The sequence below is a fragment of the Eucalyptus grandis genome, chromosome 3 (assembly GCF_016545825.1).
Source record: "Eucalyptus grandis isolate ANBG69807.140 chromosome 3, ASM1654582v1, whole genome shotgun sequence".
Classification (NCBI taxonomy): Eukaryota; Viridiplantae; Streptophyta; class Magnoliopsida; order Myrtales; family Myrtaceae; genus Eucalyptus; species Eucalyptus grandis.
The window spans coordinates 2,059,317-2,081,134 of NC_052614.1; the positions used below are offsets into that span (position 1 = coordinate 2,059,317).

Below are 21,818 nucleotides of genomic sequence, written 5' to 3' on the forward strand. Positions count from 1 at the left end.
AATCTAAGGAGGCATTCGGCTGATAAAGATTCTCAAAAGACCGTTCTGATTTCAATTTGAGAATTAAAACAGACCAGAAAATGAGTTTGGTAACACTCCGAAAGCAGTCGACGAATAAAAGGAAAACTATTCTCAGAATCAAAATTACAAACTGAAGATGACTTTTTAGTATTCTCATTCCAAAAGCAAACATGGAGATTTGGAAAAAAATAATAAGCATATTTTTTGAAAGTGATGTAACCCAAGCATATTCTAACAATTTTTATCCCTAATGATATTATTTTCACTGAACAAATATTTTGTTAGCAAAACATTGAAAAAAGTTTCTATGAAAATGGAAACTAAAGGCATTTTCTAAAATTAAGCAGGCCTTAAGCAGTCGAGAACAAAAATGACGTGTGAATCATGCGACAGTGTTTACAATTTTGCAACGAATTTGCCTCACAACATTCAACATCTGAACTACACAGATTTTTGGAGACTTTTTACTGAAAGATAGGATGATACTTACAGGTTGAGTAGAAATCTGAAGCATAAACAAGATAATTCAGACTTCCAAGTATGAGGCATCATGTTGTTCAGCTAATGGCGACTCTCGAAAGTCAACTCAAGCATTAAAAATTATCGGCAGGAAAGTTCTTTCACAATGTAAAGTTTAAAGTCATTTCTAAGAAAACTGCCTCAAAATTGCTCCAACTTAACCATCCATTTCTTTTTAAGGATGATGGTAATATCCCTTATGACCAAACTAAGTTAGATACCAATGAAAAAAATATTAGTGCACATAAACAACCATAATATAATCGTAACATCAAGTACAATCACTACCACATAAACTAGAACAGAATCTAGATTTGCACTCGGATCACCTTCATTCACAGTAGGTTTTTTTTTGTAAAATGCCAACTCCTCAGTTCAACATCATGTTCTCAATGAAGACATTCAAGCGCTTCACACACTGAATAGAAAAAAGAGAGAGCTTTCTCAATTTGAAGCAATTGCCAGGAGAGACCGTCCCCAGCATTAGAGGTCCACCCACAATAGATGTTTGTTCTGAATCTGAGATTTCATCTTCATCTCGTCCAAGTATGTAGACCAGGGCCAGCTTTCTTGCAGCCAAAACACAAGCCACACCTCTACTAGCTGTAGCCAAGAATAAATAATTCAACTTGATTTCACTCCGATGGTCCTATAATATGGCCATAACTAATGCGATGTTTTGATACCTTTGCTGGGTAAAATTAATAAGTACAATACTTGCATCGCACTAAAACATAGGCAGGAGCAAAACTTATGTACCTGAAGAGGCTATCGTATGCATGTGAACCATGAATGCTCTACAGTATCTTTCTATACTAAAGACCCTAATAGTATCTATCATCATGAACATGTACCTACTAGTTCCTAGTCAGTAACTCAGACTGCAATGAACCTACCATAAGAAGATAATTATTCTTTCTTTATTTGTCTGGCCACTAAAGATTCATCTTTTTCGCACTTTGACCTCCCAATTGATCTAAAATTTACAGGAAGACCTAATACTTTAGTATTTTACTTCTTCAAAGGAAAAAAACATTATTTGGAGCATAAATTTGCAGGTTTTCAACCGTCAGAACAAACACGAAATTATCCATTAGAGAGGCACAATGTACCTACGCCAGTCATATTTAAACTTAAGAGTAGGTTGTAAAAGTGGGAATTTAGTAAGGAGCATGGACAGGATAATTCAGCTCCACCACCTAGTCAATGAAATAAATTTGTTATTGATACTAGCAAGTTTCAAACAATGATACAGAAAGGAAAGACTATGAGCAACAATAAGTTTCCAAAAATCCAAACTGCAAATGGACATGGTAAGAAGCTCAAGGAAAATGGTTTTCAGAGTATACAATTGATGGCATCGCAATAATTTGATCCTCAGCTCAATTGTACGGCGGTGTAAAATTTTTTTACCACAAACAACGAGGAACTACAGTATGGGGAATGCAGCAAATCTTCTCATTCTCCATCTCTAGGTGTAAGAGTCCAAGATGTGTAATTTCACTGGGTTAGTGTTCTGGAAGTGAGAATGAGACAACCAAGCAAAAGTGTTCTCACAAAATAGAAGCAAAAGTGGCACTATTAGCCCATTAGGGTCATAAAATGCACATTCCTTGACATACATTCAAGTACAAGGCTCCAACTGTCAACAAAACTTTTGCAGTTATGTTAAGGCAGAAAGTATAACATCCTTTAAAATTGCAGGCATGAAATAGGATGTATATGCATTTATGTGGAGAAACTAAGCTGCCACTCCTCGTGTTGATGAGGAGAGCAGATACATAATAGGAAGAACAAAAGAATAAACGTTTTTAAAACCGGACTAGTGGTTCAACCAGTCAAACTGGTAGAACCATGTTCTAACAGTTCGACCAGTTGAGCCAATTGCATGTAAAGTTGTCAAGTAGAATACACCTGTCCAGAACAAAAGAAGCCCCGGTCACTCGGCAAAGTTGCTTGAGCACAAAAGACAGGATTCCCGTTCTCAATAGAATTGTTCAAATTTTTAATAGACTAAGCCAATACGGTCAATAAATAAGCAATCCACCACAAAATGAAGCAAGAAGACACCGGAGTAGATGGTTGGCATGCCTTTTAGTTACAAGAGGTTAGAGTTCCAAACCCCAACCCAACTTCAATACTCTTCCTTAAAGTTTTTGAAAGACCTAGAACTGGTCTAGACTAGTTGACAGGCTTGCTGGGTTACCAATTGATAGGTACACATGGTTACTGGTTCAACAGGGTCAATACCACCAGTTGTTGACCACTACTGTTTCTACTATGAAACCAGACTCGAAAGAAAAGCACAATGCCCAAGTTTTTTTCTTTTTTTCCATCAATGTCTTAAATAGGGAATTGACAAGTATAGGAACAAATAGAACTCAAGAGCATCCTATACTTCTCACAAGTAAGGAATCATTATGCAAGCTCTGGATCCACAAGTTACCTTCAATTGGTCCAACTCTCAGTTAATTGCACAAGAGGTTCCTGAAATATGCATAAATGGAAGGTCACTGGTCTGCAAGATCATCATCTAGGCATCTCCCAAGTTTTCACAAGCGTCATCCATCTTATTTAGCAACACAACAATTTGAAGTTGATGTTTCCAACATAATTTATTAGCCACATCTGCAAATAAGGGATTTAACGTATGAAATACCTAGCTTTCACCTTTTATAGAGCCAAATCCACACAATAGTAACCAGAAGGGATGTACAACAAGATCGATTCCAAAGGCCTTCCCTACTTCACATTGCTTGAATCATTTATAAATCACCTCACCACTACTATACCGTTTGTAACATCTAAAAAAGACTATTTGGAAGGAGATATAATCTGTAAAACCAATTTCACAAGTTCGATTAGATGAAGCAAAGTAACAGGCATCCTGCAGAGTCATATAGAGAAATGATTAGCAAGAAAAAGCAGTTGTACTCTGCACATGTAGATCTCCGGAGAAAATCGTAGTTTCAGACTAAAGGTATATACCTCATATGGGAATGTATCTGGTGGATGCTAAAACAGATGTAGGAGGGAACTGTGGCAATATTATTTCCTACTAATCTGGAAAAATGAGATACTGTTTTTCCAAACACAATTATCATAAGCTAGACAGAAAGCCCAACCCGACAAAATCACCTAAGTTCCAATTACACGGTCAAGTAATCAACTTGGGATCAAATACGAAACATAGAATATTAGGAAGAGGGTAAGTGAAAAACCATTGTTGACTACAAAATCCAAAAGACAACACCCCACCCCCAAAGAATTCCTTTTCTTTTTCTCCTTCTCGACAGTCTCAAAGTTCAAGCTACTCAGCCAAGGAAATGAAAATTATTTGTACAATTTCATGGTAATAGGAAAATGGATAGAAAGATCTTCGAACAAACTCAAATAACGATGAGTTGGGTAACACAAAAGCACAAGCTCTTAAGTGAAAGATTGCGATGTTCACATAAACCAATTTTGAACCCAGGTAATCATATTCAATCTCCTGTTATGCATACAAAGAGATCAAGAATTTCACATTTGGTACACATATCAGCATGAGGACCAGACTTGAAAGGGGGAAAAAAGCAATTATTTCAAACAACAGATAACAACGATGTTTTGTCCCATAATTCATATTTCTCCCATAGAGGTGGCATCTGTAAGAACACCTATGCATTGAAAACTAGATATAGCATTAATAAGAAGAATCTACAATGAAAGAACAATTAACGACACATTCAGGTAACAACTTCTATGCACCAACAAGATTATATTGCATTTGGCATTTCTAATTCTTTTGCCAATACCTATGTTCCATCTATTGAAATTCCTCAAAAGTGTCCTTTGCAGATATTCACTGTCCCTAAATCCTCCAAGTTGCAGTAATTCTCTGGCATAATAATGCATGTAAGACATCTTGCTGACCTGACCTGGCAGAATACATCAAAGGCAAAAAAGAGCAAGAAATTACAATTGATCTTTCAAAAAGTGAGAACCTTCCAATCCAATGAGAAACAACAATCAACCCGTCAATTTAACACTCGTTACCATGTGGATAATTAAAATAGCGCTGGACCAACAAAAGCCACAGTTGACGACCAGCAAATCACCCAAACTTGATTCAACCTTATCCAGTTGAAGTGCTCTAAGTATTTATGGAGACTGTAGCAAGATGACATGAAATGAAGAACTAACCCAAAAACCAGGAGTCATTTACAGTTGCATATCATCAGTTTAGCAAGTAATTTGGTCATGTTGGATTAAAGAATGATTCAACTGCTAGAGCACATGAAAACAATACTAGGCTTGACAGCATATTATTCCGACCTTTAACGCATGACCTTCCATTACACCATGGTATTAGAATTCTCTAGCACACAAATGGATAGCACAACCCAGTGAAGGCCTACCAAAATAGCAGCTGGAGTACATGAAGGCAAAACTAAGCTGACCATACTCCGCAGTATCCAAGGAATATTAAGCTAACCAACTTTCTCACTTCAAAGCAATTACAAGAAGAGATTCTCCACAGCCTCTGCCAATTGAAGCGATGAAGCACCAACTTTGAGTCCTCTGTGACCATCACCAGCCAACACTTCTCCGGATTTCCCTCCGTCATCTTCACTTGCCAGTCAGAAATCGAGCAAACTTCACAAAACCAAGTCGGAACAATTGAGTCAACCAGCCATTAGGTCGCAAAAGAATGCTAGGAGCTGAACCTAAGAAGCTGGAGGTTTTTCAAACTAGAGCTGAAATGGACGCATGACCCACAGTGGTCCTTTGCTGGTCTCCATAGCTAAAGCTCCATGAGTAGCCGAAAACGCAGCACCAGTGCTAGAACAAATCGCAAGGATGCCAGCTGAAAGAGGGCCTGTGAAGGATAGAGCTTATAAAAACCAGAAGAATCATGGGATGACCACATGCAAACAACCTTTTACCATTCCAAGGATGCATTGTCAGTGTTTGGAGAAGCTCAAGAAACATTGAGTTCCTGATCCTTCTATGATTTCATTCGTTTTAGAAGTGCCTTGTGAAAGCTCTCTTGGATATTTCAGCATTTACATCAAGCAATGGAATAATAACTGAATCCTACCAGTGAGTAAGATGAAATCAATCCAGCAACTAACATCAACAAACTACTAATAATGCTCCAAAGTTTATGGGAACCCACTTAGTCAAACTCGATATTCTTTTTGAACTCTTTGGTACCAACTAATGGGGCTTCTAACATCATCAACCATAGAAGCTTTGATCAAATTAGTATAGTGTATTTAACTCAAGATGGTTGCTTTGTGGGACATAGTATGATTCTTTTTCCTTATCATTATGTGCTATTCATGCATTAGAATTAATGCAAGACAGTTTTCAAATGGAATATAGGATACTGAAAATTTTCCTCAAGAAACTTATGGAAATGATTCCTGTGTTTTTCTTTTCAGCAAGTAAATGAACTAACAAAAGCTTATGCACAATATAAGTAATTATTTCACAGTACACCTGATTATGTCAAAAGACATTCTAGTTAATGTCTTGCCTGGCTCAATAGTTTAGGTATACGACAGATGGCTTTACCAACTCTACAAACATCAAGATGCATTCTTTGGAAGCCTTGGAGTAGGTATACCCTGGACTCAAACCAAATGAACATGGATCCATAGTCAGAAAAATTCGAATTGCAATTTTCTCAATCGATCCAAATAATTCATGATGCTTTTGCTTCTGCCCTGTTTGCTAGTTCATCACAGCCACACCACTAGGAGAAGAGCTTGTGCTTGCATTTGGCATTTCTAGATTGAGACGATTATCTAAATCTACAAATGTAGACAGTTCTGTGAGACAAAATGCATGAAACTCAATGATTGGACAAATTTTATCACAAGTCAGTAGCATATGCAGAGTAAGGGATGCCCTATCAACATATTCCTTTTGCATGGAAATTCACTCTTAAGTGTACCTTAGAAATATGCAGTCATGAAATGCATGATGAGCGTAGAGCAAACTAAAACCTCACATTAGAAGGATCACCATATAGGGTCCTTCATCGAGCATTTTCTTCAACCTATACAATGACCTTTGGCATGCTATCAAAAACCTGTACACGTCAGTTTTTCAGTACTTCCAGCATTCCAAAATCAATCAAATGTCAAGAATCTCTATTTTTCTGCATAGGATGAAGGATCTTACTTGAAAACTAATGTCAAATGATGCGCTTTGAAAGCCTTTTCATCTATTTCCGCTACTGGCATAACAAGCAGAACCATTTTGTCAAAGCACATATTAACTTCCATGAACATCTCCCTTGGATTCCTTGAGTTCAAGTAAGAAAACAATGGCGACACTATCAACCAGGAAATAATAATGACAAGATCATAAATCTTGAAAGATATTGCAAGCAGGAAATACAAATGAAAATTGGGCAGTAGATTTCAAAAGAGCATAGGTTGATTACCTGCTTTATATACCTTCAATAGAAAATGTGGATCCTTCCGGTCTATTCCTCATCCGAGTCATCCATACGGTATGGACATTCTACGTAATATGTGCCATTTGTAATCTGATAATATCGATAAATCTGCGTTCCAGATAATTCCGGAATCGTTTTGAGCGACTTGCATCCAATGATATTCAGTTTTTCCAAAAACTCCAACCTATCGAGGCCCTGAATTTCAACCAAGTTTTTGCAGTCTCTAGCTTCTAATCTCTTCAGACTCCCGGACTTTGGAAGGAGTAGCCTTTCAATTGAAGTGCACCAAGAGATTTCTAGTATTTCCAAGGACTCCAACCTATCGAGGCCATGAATTTCAGCTAATTTCTTGCACCAACCAACATTTACTGTCTTCATACTTCCGGATTTTGGAAGGTCTAGCCTTCCAATCGAAGTGCACCTAGAGATTTCTAGACTTTCCAAATACTCCAAACTATCGAGCCCTTGAATTTCGGCTAAGTTTTTGCAATCCCGAGCCACTAATTTCTTCAGCATCTCGAATTTTGGAAGGTCCAACCGTTTGATTGAATTCCGGGATTCGATAGTCAAGCTTTCCAAATACATCAATTTGTCAAGACCTCGAACTTCAAGTAGCTTCGGAATATTGCAGACATTTAATTTCCTTAGATGGACAAACTGTGAAACGTCCAGCATTTTGATAGATTCACAGAAAGAGACATTCAAGACTTCCAACTTGAAGGGCGTGTTTAGGGATTGTGGTGATTCCGATTCTTCAATGTCCGTCGGTTGGGAGCATTTTGAACTCTTTAATTGCGTTGATGGAAGCTCCTGGATGCACTGGAGATTATCGCAACCGTGAACTACTAGTTCCTTGAGATGGGCTAGGTGGGAAAGCGAAGGCAATTTGCGACTTTGACAAGTGACACCCAAATATGTTAAGCCGGAAGGAAGCTCCGGCAGCGATTGGAGCTTGTCGCAGTATCTAAAATCAAGGCGTCGTAGGGAAGAAAGATTAGCCATGCTTTCTACCATTATCCTTTCAGATTTTGCAACTGGAAGCACGTAACTCTCGGAGCTTTCTCAGACTCCCAATACCATTGGGTAATTCTTCTATACCACTCCTAGAAATATCTAGAATCTCTAGATTCTCCAAAGACCCTATGCTATTTGGTAATGCAGAAAGGGATGGAGTATTGGATAGATCGAGTTGTCGCAGTGATTTTAATTTACCTATTTCTGCTGGAAGCTCCCCAAGGCAGAAACGAGGAACGGGGCGTTCGGCGCCTGCGTCGGCGCCTACCGCGAGATGAAGCGCGTAGGACGAGCACAGCTCCAAGCGAAGGAGGCCCTCCATGTCTTCGATGGAAGCGTCGATTCGCTTCAGTCTCCAGCAATGACTGAGGATGAGAACCTCTAACTTCTCAAAAGCTGAGAGGAAGTCAGTATTTTCCAAGGATCCACAATACGAAAGGTCTAGATATTTAAGCTTCTTTGCCATCTACGGAAAAAAGAAAACAACAATGAATGTCGATGGGTGAGTGTAGAGTCATTATGATTCAAAAGAAAGCATAAAAGGAGAGGAAAAAAAAGACTTTAATTCTTACCTTGAAAAAACTCCATCCTCCCCATTTCTCATTTATATCGCTTCCTTGCAATTCGAGTACAGCTAATTCCTTTACGCAAAAATTGTTTACTTCGAAATTCGCTGGACACTGTCGCCATTGAAGCCATTTTAACTCCTCCATTAAGTCCTTAAAATCTCCACTTAAATGTGCCCCATCTAGGTGAAGGAATCTTAGACTCGTCAAATTCTTGAATTGTTTTTCTGTGTAAATTCTGATATCTCGCGTAGCTATTTCTGAGTTGCATTCACTAAGATTAATCCCCTCAATCTTGCCCGTTCCCTATAAGCAAGAATCAAGAGTCATTAGTACTATATCCAACTAAAGTAATCAAATATCATTTGTTCATTTTGTGATTGATGTGCATTAATGCATTCAAGAGACTAGCAATATGTAGATATGATTTTTCTTTTTATGCCCAATAAACAGTATTTATAAAGGCTAACAAAGTGAAGGATGTCAACTTCCATTTCGAAATTTGGCCATACGTAATCAGATCTTAAAAGGAATTATGATGTAATGGCTTGTATAGAGTAAAAACTTTACAACTTGTAATCTTCTTCTTTCCGGTACTGTAGCTTCATTATCATAATAGTTAAGACATGCGTGCATTTAATCAAATTGCAAAGTGCAAAATCAAAATTTGGCTTGTCAATTTTAATAGATTTATACTTTTTCTCTTGAACTTTCACAAATGCAATTACAATCACATACTAAATTATACAAAATAGAATTTAAGTAATTATCTCCCGGACTTTTTATGAAGAAAAAGTAAAACATTTCTCTTTTTAATAGTCATTGCGTGAAGTACGCTTGATGATATACATATACATGTATACACATGCATATATATTGTATTTAAGGAATTTCTGTTCCTATCTTATTTGGTAAGTTTTAAATCAGTCCTTGTCCTATGAATATTGGTAAATGGAATTCCTAACGTAATATTACATAAAATTAGTGTCCCTTTCATTCTCCACTATGGAATAATGACTAAAATTTCATGAGAAATGCAGGTATCGTTAGTCCTATTATCTTAATTTTAACATCTAGAGAATATAATTCTATGATTAGTATATCCTAAGTAGTTATGATTTATATATCATAACATCAGAATTGCACAATGCACCACCGGATAAAAGGGGGCAAAAAAAACAGATGTTCCGACGACAAATTCACCGTCGCCACAGCCCAAAATGCATTTTACACACCTGGAAAAAGGTATCTTCGTTGGAGAACAAGCGAAATTGGCATGGATGAAAGGATAAATAAAAGCGAGAAAAACCTCGGAAGCAGCGAGTCGGCGAGCAAAACTTACCCCACCACAGATTAGGTGTTATTACGAAGACTTCTAGGAAAAAAGAAAAAAAAAAGTTAAAAAGTTAGAAATAAAACTCCTTTTTATTTCGACGCATTCAGGACGCTTCAAAATGGAAATAACCGTTCCGACTACTCCAAAAGTCAGAACGGAAGGGGGAAAATGAAGAGGCCATGAGATCCCGGCCGAACTCTTTTTGATGAAAAAAATTAATTTCTCGCCATCGACTCAAATAATTGAAATAACCATAAAAAGACTTGTTTGGAGTAACTTTTATTCTTCATCTTTTGTTTTTTTTTCAAGAGCATGCACTTTGGCTATTTTTTTAGTGGTATATCCCTGAAACTTGTTGACACGCCCAATCGTACATGAGTTTTTTCATAGTTTTCTGGAATTTGAGCGATGTTCTCTCTTTTGACGGAAGAGCAAGATATTTACTTTTGGTTTTTTTAGTTAGTTGCGGCGAGCAATCTATCTCGCCCTCTGCTTCAGCCTGTCTATTTCTTGCCAATGACAAAGAAGGACAATTGGATTTTGTCTAAAGGTATCTTGGGAGTACTTGTTAAGTAACCTGGCTGAAAAAATAAATTATAAGATGTGGTTTTTATTAAAGTATTGATTTAACATAATATGACAACATTAAAAACTCGTGTTAAATAACCTGGCTGAAAAAAAAAAAAAAAAAAAACTCTATATGAACTGATTTTTATTAAAAATATTGATTTAACATAATATGAGAATGTGAAAATCATGATAGTCATCTTAAAAGAAAAACAAAGATTCTCGGCGAAGGGCCATTTATCAACTGAAAAGTGATACATGAAATATGAGATTTTACTAACTAATAAATCAAACAAAAGATTTAATATGTATATATATATAAAATACATTTGCAACGTACACTTACTTTCATATGATAGGGAATATTAATATATGAGAGAAAAACCATAAAAGGAAATACTTTCTAAAAGGGAGCAAGCTCCCTACTTTCTAATCATGTCAATAAAACATATTCGAGGGCAATAATAGTGAAGGTTCATAGTCCACTAGAGCAAGCACTAAGTAGTGGACCAATATTACTATTAATAGTAGAACATTAACTAAATGAGAAAAAGAAAGGAAATGGTTACCTTACTTCCCTGTAGCACTTTTTCAACTTCCTCATAGTCCCATAACCTACTACGGCACCAAGGCTTTAGTTGGTTTTCCTCACGAACTATTTCCCTCCCAAGATCTCTCAATTGGTCATGCATTCTAAATTGGTCATGCATCACTTTAATTTCAACTTTTATTAATGACATGAATATCAATACTTCAATTCCCTCTCCCGGGAAAAAATCACAAGCGTCCCACATGTAGAATGGGATTGTCTTTTCTTTGCCAATGAAAAAGCAGGCGATATCCAAAAAAATTTGTTTTTGTCCATACTCTAATGTTTCATAACTTATTCTTAACTTTTCCTGCACTTGTCTATTTGGGACTTTTTTTAACTTCTTTATCGTTTCTCTCCACTGTTTTGACTCTTTTCCACACAATAATGAACCAAAAATCTCAAGGGATAAAGGAAGTCCTGCTGCGATCGATACAACTTCATGAGTGAGGTCCTTAAATTCCCTCGGAGGAGAGTCCTTTCGAAACGCATGTTTGCTAAATAGAATCAAAGATTGATCCTTATCCATTTCCTTATGGTCATAAGGATAGTCCACCCCAACTTCTTCAAGAATCCTCTTGTTTCTGGTAGTAATAATGATCCTACTTCCCAAAGAAAACCAATCATGATTACCAGCCAAACACTTCACTTGATCGACCTCATCCACATCATCAAGAAGAAGAAGGACCTTTTTATCTTTAAACCTAGAGGAGATGAAATTAATCCCTTCATCCTTATTACGAACTTCATTTTTTTGATTCGATATATCATAGATTAATTGATTCTGTAAGTCATGAGCACCACGCTTCCATGATTCCCTTATATCGGCAATGAAGCTACGATGCTCAAATTGATTGGATAGCTTGTTGTAAATGGTTTTAGCAAGAGTAGTTTTACCAATGCCTCCCATTCCATGGATGCCAACAAATAGGAGGGCATGAGATTTATCATCCAGAAATTCCATGACGCTCTTCACATGACTATCGATTCCAACCAAATTCTTAGAAATAATCAACTCAAACTTTTTCTTCAGTTCATTCAACACTTTTCGGACAACCGATTTCACCAACTCTACTTCAGACCTGTCAAATGTGACAAGAGTTCAAATATGTGGCAACAATAATTTTATATTGATTATCTATTGAGAACGTACTAATGAACAAATCTAGGACAAATTGAAAAAATCTAATCATTTTTGTCACACCTCCATGTACGCTGAGAATAAAAGTTTGAGAAATGCTTGTGTTTGTTTCACATGGCGTGCCCCCTTCCACTTTTACTCCGACATAATTTATTATAGAAGAAACTTGAGGGCATCACTTATGAACCTTGAATATTGTATACGTTATGGACTTGAACCAAATTTTAGACTTGTTGTTTGTTAAAGATCTTAGGGATGACGTGGACGTAACTTGAAAACTTTCTAGAGCCTTTGAATAATCAAAAACCCAATAAGCCAACCCAGTATGAGAGTCAACAATCAATCAATAAGCAAGTCCTAACTTTTGGTGTGAGATGACTTCAACTCCTGTAATAACAATCCAAAAAGTCGTTCAGATTGTGTTATTGTGAACAACTTGAATGCAATCAAGGGGATTTCTCCTTTTTTGCACAATTCTACATGATTGCAAGTTTCTACTTGTGTTATTATTATAGATTGGTGTCCTTATCAGTTTTCATTGCCTCTAGGGATGATTTATTTTCCTTTTGCGTAACTATGTTCTTTGATTTTAATTGATCTAAGTAGAAGAATAGTTTTTTTCCCAAAATAAGAATATTGATTCAATATATTTAGGTGTATGAGATAGAATTTACTTGCTGAAGATAGGAAATACATTGAAAATTATTCAAACAAATATATAATAAAAATAATCCCTTTTTCCTTTTTTTTTATTTTCCATCATCATATATAACTAATGAAACATTTCTTCGTAAAATAATTTTAATAGCAACTAGTCAACGATATTAATGATTTAATAAATGTAACTTGGGAAGATAAAGAATTATGGCTTTGACAATCACTATACACGGTATATGATGTTACGAGCTCTAAATAAAAATCACCAATAAGTTGTATAATCGCAAATAAATATCTAATCAGAAAAGTTTGTGACCATGACCAATGTGACGTACACTATAAACATGAAAAAAAATGGCACAATGTTACAAAATCTTTGGATATAAGAATAAAAACTCAATCAAAAAATCTTATCATTCGAGTGAATGGGATCATACCAATAAAATCTATAAGTAGATCTGTCAATATCATTAAAGCAAATTACTTAAAAGAAAAAACAAAGAATAATTTATAGAACTAATGCATCGCAGGATCTTACTGCCAACATGATCTTTCCGTTTATATATATAGAACGTAAATGAAGCGGGTGAGAATCAGAACAACCAGTTAACACCCGCACATATTAAAAGAAAGTAGAGAATGCCTTGGTGAGAAATTTTACCCATCGGCTTCGTATCCTTTCAAGTTGCTGACTTCAAGGAGTGCTTGCTTCCATTTCTCCAAAATCGCTGGGTCGAAAGAAGACCTCTTAAGCAAACGCTTCTCACGCTTATGAAATTCCTTTCCAAAACTCCCGATTTGATGTCCCACGTCAGCTGGTTTCACTTTGTAGAATATAGGCAGCACTATCTGCCCATTACTATTCTTGCGCTCCATTATTTGAACCAGTTCATTCAGGCACCAACTGCTTGTACCATAATTCACAGAGAAAATAGGGATCAGGACCTTACTATTCGTGATGGCTGCCATGAGCTCTGGTCTGATGTCCTTGCCTTGGCAAAGCTCGTCATCATCTCTGAAAGTGTGAATTCCAGCATCTGAGGAGCCCATGGTAGAGGTGATCGGTGAAGCCATGTCGAGTATCTGGGCCTCTGAAACTCAAGAACACCTCGTAGCAGTTTCCAGTCGACACAGTCAACGAACTAGATGCGCTATTGTTAGTTTCTGTTGGAGACGAACTAGATCCAACGGAATTAGTTTCTGTTAGCACAGTCATCGAACCAGATGCACATCATCTGCATCAACATCCTTTCTTCATTTCCACTAACGCATTAGTTTTCCTCTTCTTAATGAGACGATGCATTTCGGCCTCATTTCGACCTCTGATCCCATTGAGTTCAGCTTTCAAGCCCTAACGGAGAAAAAAACCAGAATGCCCCTCAGAAAACAGGAAATGCCTTCTTGCCTCTTCTATTGTGGTCTGTTAAAATTTCAATACACATGAAGCGGTGGATTTGTTGGGAAGATGAAAAGCGTAGAGAGACTTATGACGAGGCTGTGACAGGGATTTGGAGGAGAAGATGAAAGATGGGGAGAGAGAGAGAGAGAGATTCGTCCTGTCCGATATTTTCCAAACGAGTGCTCGGAATATATAAAAACATCAAAGCGTCGGGACAGTGAAGAGTCCCCTGCCTAGTCCATTGCTTGCACCGTCGAACCGTCCTTTTCTTTTGTTCATTTATTTTCCATAAGAGAAGGTATTTTTGTTAATTACATTTCAGCTCTTGATTCCACTTAGGAATTTTTTTGGTCGTAATCCCATATGGAATTTACCCTTCTTACTTTAAGCCTTTTAAATATTATACCATCAAACCGATAAACTTCATTTTAATACTGAAATGTCGTATTACAACAATCACTTATTCTAAAAAAATTATGTTATTTATGTGTGTCGATGATCATAAATATTATCAAATTGCTATATATTTATTTATTTTGTACCCGAGCACAATGAGAATAATGTCTTTTTGGTTCTCGTTCTACCTTAATTTTCCCTTCTTTTTTCTTTTTCTGTCAAACCTTAATTTTTCCTTCAAATCTCATAAATAAATCCAAATGCCTTCTTGCTTTTGCTTTAAGGAAGAGAAAATCGAGGAGTTTTCACTTGTTTTAATCATCCAGGGGAAAAATGAAATTAGATAGCATCTATTTTTCTATCTATCCCTTTGCCCGATGGCTAGGTCCTACCAGTCCTTGCTTAACTTGAGGGTACCAGTCTTCTCTACCAAATTTTTATCAGTTTCTTATTCCAAATGAGTTGCTCTTCTGTCTACTTAGGATGCGTTTGGTAACGTTTATTCCCGAGAACAATTTCTATTTAAAAACAATTTTTTTTCTATTTATGTTCGCGGGAACAATTTATGGGCAAAAAAACGCGTTTGGTAACTGCACATAATTTCTATTCCTGGAACAAAAAAAAAAAAACACACCCGTTTGGTACAAGAATAAAAATCTCCATTCCCAAAAAAATTTATTCCCAATTTTTTCATTTAATTTATAAAATGCCAATTATAGTTGATTATATAAAGTTCTTGAAAGAGTAAGGTGGAATTGGAATCATAAATTCGTGTTTTTTAAATTTTAAAAAAAAATGCCGTCATTGGCTAATTGGAATCATAAACTCGAATGAGGCCTAATATGCTAGATAACTATCGCCATTGATCATTCCTGCAGCGTTTCGAACTAAAGCCAATCGGCAGAGATTAGGCTAAATGCACATGGAGCCTTAACAAGGAAAAACTGTATAGAAATATTCTCATTATTTTCTTTTCTATACTTCAAGTAAGTCCTCATTGTCATTATTCAATCAAAAGAAATGACATTGTATCCGACTTACGGACAATAACACGATAGTAAAACCTCACTCAATGCAGTAACAGAGTAATCTATAACTCGGATGAACCACAACACCCCGCAAGCTCTACCCCTCTCATTACCATCTGCTTCTCCCCTCCCACATTCGTCATGCATTTTCAGCGAATCCATCATTTCGAAATCGCCGACTCCTCGAGCGAGCGAAACAGACAGAAATTTAAAAAAGGCTGTAAAAAGAGGCCACTCCACGCATATACATGCTCATTTCCACATAAGCCACCAACACAGTTCCAAAAATTAAAACTTTGCATGTCTGATTGCGGGTGAAAGTTTTCATGATCATACCTGCTTTGAGTCGAAAAATGCTACTTTATCTCCTGGTTTTTCGACTCCAAAATCCGAGCTTCAGGCGCGCTTCTGAAACACAACCACCCTACAAAAAGAAGCAAAACACCAAAAAAAAAAAAAAAAAAAAAAAAAAAAACCCAACTTTTATTCATCACATAATAAATCTCAAAGCAAATTTAAAACAATCAAAACATGAAGAGCTTATCATGAAATTGCTAGAACCCAGAGAACTGTGAACAAAAATACGTTGCTTCTAAATCTTTCAATTCAAAGAACCTCGTACAAGAGAATAGAAAGGCATGAAAATTCAAGAATGGATTCTGGAAAACGTGTAATCGAGAAAAAGCCCAGCCAAAACTCTGCTGGGGACAGACAGGTATAAATGCATAGATAAGGTAAGGGGAGCATTTCGAGCGAGTTCGAGAATGTTCGAGGATTTGACGGCACTATTTGAGAACCCACCGCTTTGTGACACTGGTAATCTTTCTCAAGCAACCGCTTCTACCCACTACTTCGATTCCGCAAAGGGGGAGAAACCCACGAGGAAAGAAGAATTGCAGGGAACCCCAAATTGCAGATTTGTTGTTAAGAAGAACGGGAAGCGAGAGCACGAGCGGTCCGTACGTCGATGGCGAAAGTGAGAGCACCTCCAAAAACGACGCGAGACGAGCTACAACAGGAAGAAATCGAACGAACAGCAAAACGCAAACGATCTACGACTAACCCTCTCGCTCAATCGAGCGACAAATCAAACCCTGATCAAATAAGGCAAAGGGGAGCAATGAAAAACAAAGCGAGAATCGCCAAAGAGAGAGAGAGCAAGAATTGCCAAGGAGAGAGACGCCTACCGTTTCTCAAGACTAGTTGCGGCAACAAAGGAGGAGGAAAGGTGTCGCGACTCTGTCTTCTCCGGCGAACGATGCGAAGAGGAGGAGGAGGAGAAACAAACTTCACGAGAGAGGAGAGTGAGACGAAAAGATGTCTGCCAAGAAGTTCTAAAAAGGATGAGAATTAATAACCAAGCTCCGATAGAATTTCGATACCCATATATAACGGTGGATTTGTTGGGAAGATGAGTGGAAAGAGACTTTGGACGAGTCTTCGTTGAACTTACTCCATTGCATGCACCGTTGAACTTTCCTTTTCCTTTCCTTTTGTTAAGTTATTTTCCACTGGAAATGTATTTTTATTGAATATATTTAAGCTCTTGATCCCACTTATAAATTTAATCCCTCTCACTTTAAGCCTGTTAAATATTATACTGTTAAACTGATAAACTTCATTTCAATATTTATAAGTTTAATGAGATAACACGTGTTGAGGATCACAAAAAATTATCAACATGCTATATATATTTATTTTGTACCCATCACAATGAGAAGAATTTCTTTTTGCTTTGTTTGTGCCTTAATTTCTCCTTCAAATCATAAATTAATCAAAATGCCTTTTTGCTTTTGCTCTCACTTTATTTATATATATATATATTTTATATATATTATATTTTTGATTTATCCAATCCAATCAGTTGGCAAGCACCAATAATTCAAACTTGCCGAGCCATATATAAATTAGTAATTTGTTGACCGGGACCCCAACCATTCATTTATAGCCATTGCCTTAATGTTGAGAAGTTTCAATGGACAGGAGAATCCAAGGTGATCTTGCCCAAGAAGAAAAATATCATGTGATCAAATTTTGATGCAAAAGCAATGAAAAAAATAAAATCAAAATAAAGGACAATTGCTTTATTTGTATGAATACATACAAAGTGGTCAGGAATTGATGAATACTGCACCATTGAACTTTCCTTTTTCTTTTTTTTAACCACTGGAATTCGCCCCAATGGCCACTCTTCCAACATGGAAATGGGAGGTGAGGGGTTCAATCTCCTCCTTCTCGGGGGGGATGGGGTGAAGACGCGTAATTTTCAGGAGTGGGTTTCGACTCCCACGCCCTGCAAGAGGCAGGGCAAAAGTCTGAAAGTAATTGTAGAGTAGGAATAGAGTAGGATCGACAAAAAAACTTTCCTTTTTTTTTATTATTTATTTTCCATCGAAAATTTACAAATATATTTAAACTCTTCATGCCGGTAAAAAATTTACCTTGAACCTATTAACTATCAACAAATTAAACTGATGAATTTGAAATGTTGCATTATCAACCATCACTTACATCTACAATATATAGAGACTTTGGATGATTATAAATCCACATAAAGTAAAGAGGAAAACTCTAGTGACTTGGGAGATGCATGATAACCAAAATTTTTGTTCCGAAACAATTTTTCTAAACCCTGTTCCTAGAAACACGTTTGATAAACTATTCAGTTTTTATTTATTTACTGGAATAAATTTATATTCCAAATTGATTTGGAAGAGAAATCGAAGTATAAATTTTTTACTTCGATTTCGAAAGAGAAATCAGAAATAATTTCTCCCACAAACCCAAATTTCGGTGAGTCCTCCCTCATCTCCTCTACATCTCTACCTCCTCCTCCTCCTCCTCCTCCGCCTCTCCTCATTTTATTAAAAATAAAAATAAATGAAAATAAATATATTCATTTTATTCATTTAAAAATAAAAATAAAATTTATTAAAAATTTATTAAAAATAGATAAATTATTTTTATTTATCATTTTATTTTTAGTTTATTAAAAATAAATTTATTAAATTTATCAAAAATAATTTATTTATGATAAATAAAAATAATTTATTTTTATTTAAAATAACTTTAATAAATTTATTTTTATTTGCCTTGAGTGTTTTGCCAAATAAATTTATTTTTATATTTAATTTTTATTCATTTAAAATAAAATTATTCGTAGAATAAAATAAAATAGAATAAATAAAAATAAAATTATTTTTAAGGATATTTTTATTTTAAAATAAAATGATATTTTATTTTATTTTATTATGATTTATTTTATTTTATTTTATTTTTTTCTTTATTTTTATTGTTACTAAATCATTTTTATTCTTATTTTTTTATATTAAAGGTCATCGGTCGTTGCCGCCACCGTCCGAAAGAAAGAAATTTTTTGTCGTTATCAAACAAATTTCTATTTTTAGAGTAGAAATTTTGTGTCGTTATCAAACGGTTATTTTGCTTATAAACTCTACTAGAAATGGAAACATAAAATCTATTTCATTCCATAAACTATTTAACAAAATGGTTGTCATGCGCCTTGATATCCAGACTCTCCTTGGGGAAGTAGGCAAAGGTTTTTGAGGACTTTCCTTGCATTTCTGCCTTTATTGTTTCGTGGACAAACCAAAGGGTAGCCAATAGCTTTGAATTAGACTCAAAATAAGTATAGTCTATGACGAAGAACATACTCAAATGGCTTTCAATGACACATAATTCTTTACACACATCTGCCTTAATTTTGCTGGTAATTGAATATGATGGTAGATATAGAGGGAAAATATTCTAAATATATAGTAGGGGGTGGACAATGACTTGCAATCCATCTGGACAAGAAACTTGAAGATGCATGGATCATTGATACACTTTATTATTTCTTGGACTAACTAAAAAGCAGCCAATGTTGAATAAGAATCGGTATGAGGATAGATATTTCTATAGCCCTTGCTACACATCATTTAAGGTGGAGACCACTTTGAACACAACTGATGTGTATTTTTTTGTCTTTCCTCTTGTCTAACTTCTTTTTCCAAGTAGACTTTTCAATTCCACGACAACTCTTTCTAAATCCTTTGCACATTTCTTGCTTCCTTGCTCCAAATCCTTGATCTTTCCCTTGTTGTCATTGCTTCCCTCACGTGCTTGTGACATGGATTTGCAAGAGAAATGAAAAGTGGAAAGAGAGAGATTCGTTTGGTCCAACATTTTCCACACAAGTGCTCACAATAGACAAAATCATACAAAGCATCGGGACAATGAAGAGGGCACACTTAGTCCACCGCTGGTACCGTTGGACCTTCCTCTTTCTTTTGTTAATTTATTTTCCATCAAAAAAGGTGTTTTTCATTAAATACATTTAAGCTCTTACTCACACTTAGGAATTTACCCAGCCTAATATATATTATACAATCAAACCGATAAACTTCATTTTAGTACTAAAATGTTATATTATTAACGATAACTTATTCTTAAAAAATATGTTATCATTGTTGTCGAGGATTATAAAATTATCAACATGCATGCATAAAATGTCTGTCTATTATATATATATTCATTCTAACACAATGAGAAGACTTTATTTTTTGCTATGATTCTACCTTAATTTCTCCATTAAATCTCATAAATTAATCAAATTGCCTTTTAGCTTTTGCTCTTATTCTATTATTATATATATATATATATATATATATATATATATATATTGATTTGATTTATCCAATCCAATCAGTTGGCAAGCACCAATAATTCAAACTTGCCGAGCCAGATATAAATTAGTAATTCATTGACCGGGACCACCGACCATGCATTTATAGCCATTGCCTTCATGTGTGAGAAGTTTCAATGGATAGGAGAATCCAAGGTGATCTTGCCCAAGAAGAGAATATCATGTGAGCAAATTTTGATGCAAAAGCAATGAAAAAGGTAAAACCAACAATAAAGGACAGCTGCTTTATTGGTATGCATGGAAGGTGGTCATGATTGATGAATACATTCAGGATAATTACTGCACCATTGAACTTTCCTTTTTTTATTATTATCTATTTTCCATCAGAAAACTTACAAATATATTTAAACTCTTCATGCCAGTTAAAAATTTTCCTTGAAGCTATTAAGTATCAACAAATCAAACTGATGAATTTGAAATGTTGCATTATCAACCATCACTTATATCTACAATATATAGAGACTTTGGATGATTATAAACCCAAAGAAAGTAGAGAGGAAAACTCTAGTGACTTGATTTCCAGACTCCTCCTTGGGGGAAGTAGGTGAAGGTTTTTTTTAGGACTTTCCTTGCATTTCTACCTTTATTGTTTCGTGGACAAACCAAAGGGCAGCCATTAGCTTTGAATTAGACTCAAAATAAATGTAGTCTATGATGAAGAATAGACCGAAATGGCTTTCAATGACACATAATTCTTTACACACGTCTGCCTTAATTTTTCTAGTAATTAAATATGATGGTAGATATAATGGGAAATTTTTCTAAATATATAGTAGGGCATGGACAACGACTTGCAATCCATCTAGACAAGAAACCTGTAGATGCATGGACCATTGATAAATTTTATTATTTCTTGGACTAACCAAAGAGCAGCCGATGTTGAATAAGAATCAGTACGTCGATATTTCTATAGCCTTACTGCATGTCTTTTAAGGTAGAGACAACTTTGAACACTGACTGCTCCGTATTTTTTGTCTTTCCTCTTGTGTAACTTCATTTTCAATTCAAATTTTCAACTCCACAGCAACTCATTCTAGTTCCTTTGCACATTTCTTTCTTCCTTGCTCCAAGTCCTCGATCTTTCCCTTGTTGTCACTACTTACCTCACGTGCTTGTGACGTGGATTTGCGAGAGAAAATGAAAAGTGGAAAGAGAGAGATTTGTTTGGTCCAACATTTTCCACACAAGTGCTCAAAATAGACAAAATCATACAAAGCGTCCAGACAATGAAGAGGGCACACTTAGTCAATTGCCATCACGCTGAACTTTCCTCTTTCTTTTGTTAATTTATTTTCCATCAAAAACAGTGTTTTTTGTTAAAAATTTTCCTTTTTTTTTATAATTTATTTTCCATCAGAAAATTTACAAATATATTTAAACTCTTCATGCCAGTTAAAAATTTACCTTGAACCTGTTAAATATC

General features: G+C 35.7%; 2 protein-coding genes and 1 long non-coding RNA gene across 5 annotated transcripts; all 3 read right to left on the bottom strand.

The window, feature by feature from the left end:
* Window positions 1-6,628: 6,628 nt before the first annotated feature.
* On the bottom strand, window positions 6,629-9,898 carry LOC104430622 (protein SUPPRESSOR OF npr1-1, CONSTITUTIVE 1-like). Of its 3 annotated transcripts, none has more exons than XM_039310096.1 (3): window positions 8,581-9,898; window positions 6,993-8,474; window positions 6,629-6,837 (listed from the first exon to the last, which is right to left on the bottom strand). In XM_039310096.1, the coding sequence occupies exon 2, from the start codon at window positions 8,006-8,008 to the stop codon at window positions 7,022-7,024; it is 987 nt and encodes a 328-aa protein (XP_039166030.1). In that variant the 5' UTR covers window positions 8,009-8,474; window positions 8,581-9,898; the 3' UTR covers window positions 6,629-6,837; window positions 6,993-7,021. The 3 variants fall into 3 exon arrangements, with proteins under 3 accessions (XP_039166030.1, XP_039166029.1, XP_039166028.1); XM_039310095.1 differs by having other exon boundaries at window positions 6,629-6,868; window positions 6,980-8,474; XM_039310094.1 differs by having other exon boundaries at window positions 6,980-8,474; window positions 8,581-9,896.
* Window positions 8,016-14,084, bottom strand: LOC104447360 (disease resistance protein RUN1). The gene is given in 5 exon segments (XM_039308572.1): window positions 8,016-8,474; window positions 8,581-8,880; window positions 11,047-12,148; window positions 13,526-13,905; window positions 13,907-14,084. Coding segments are annotated over 5 exon segments (2,415 nt in total). The 5' UTR covers window positions 14,081-14,084.
* A 1,575-nt stretch (window positions 14,085-15,659) lies between these two features.
* Window positions 15,660-17,136, bottom strand: LOC104435051. Its single transcript, XR_005549802.1, has 2 exons — window positions 16,875-17,136; window positions 15,660-16,111 (listed from the first exon to the last, which is right to left on the bottom strand). It is a non-coding gene; the product is annotated as an uncharacterized LOC104435051 (long non-coding RNA).
* Between the last annotated feature and the right edge of the window lie 4,682 nt (window positions 17,137-21,818).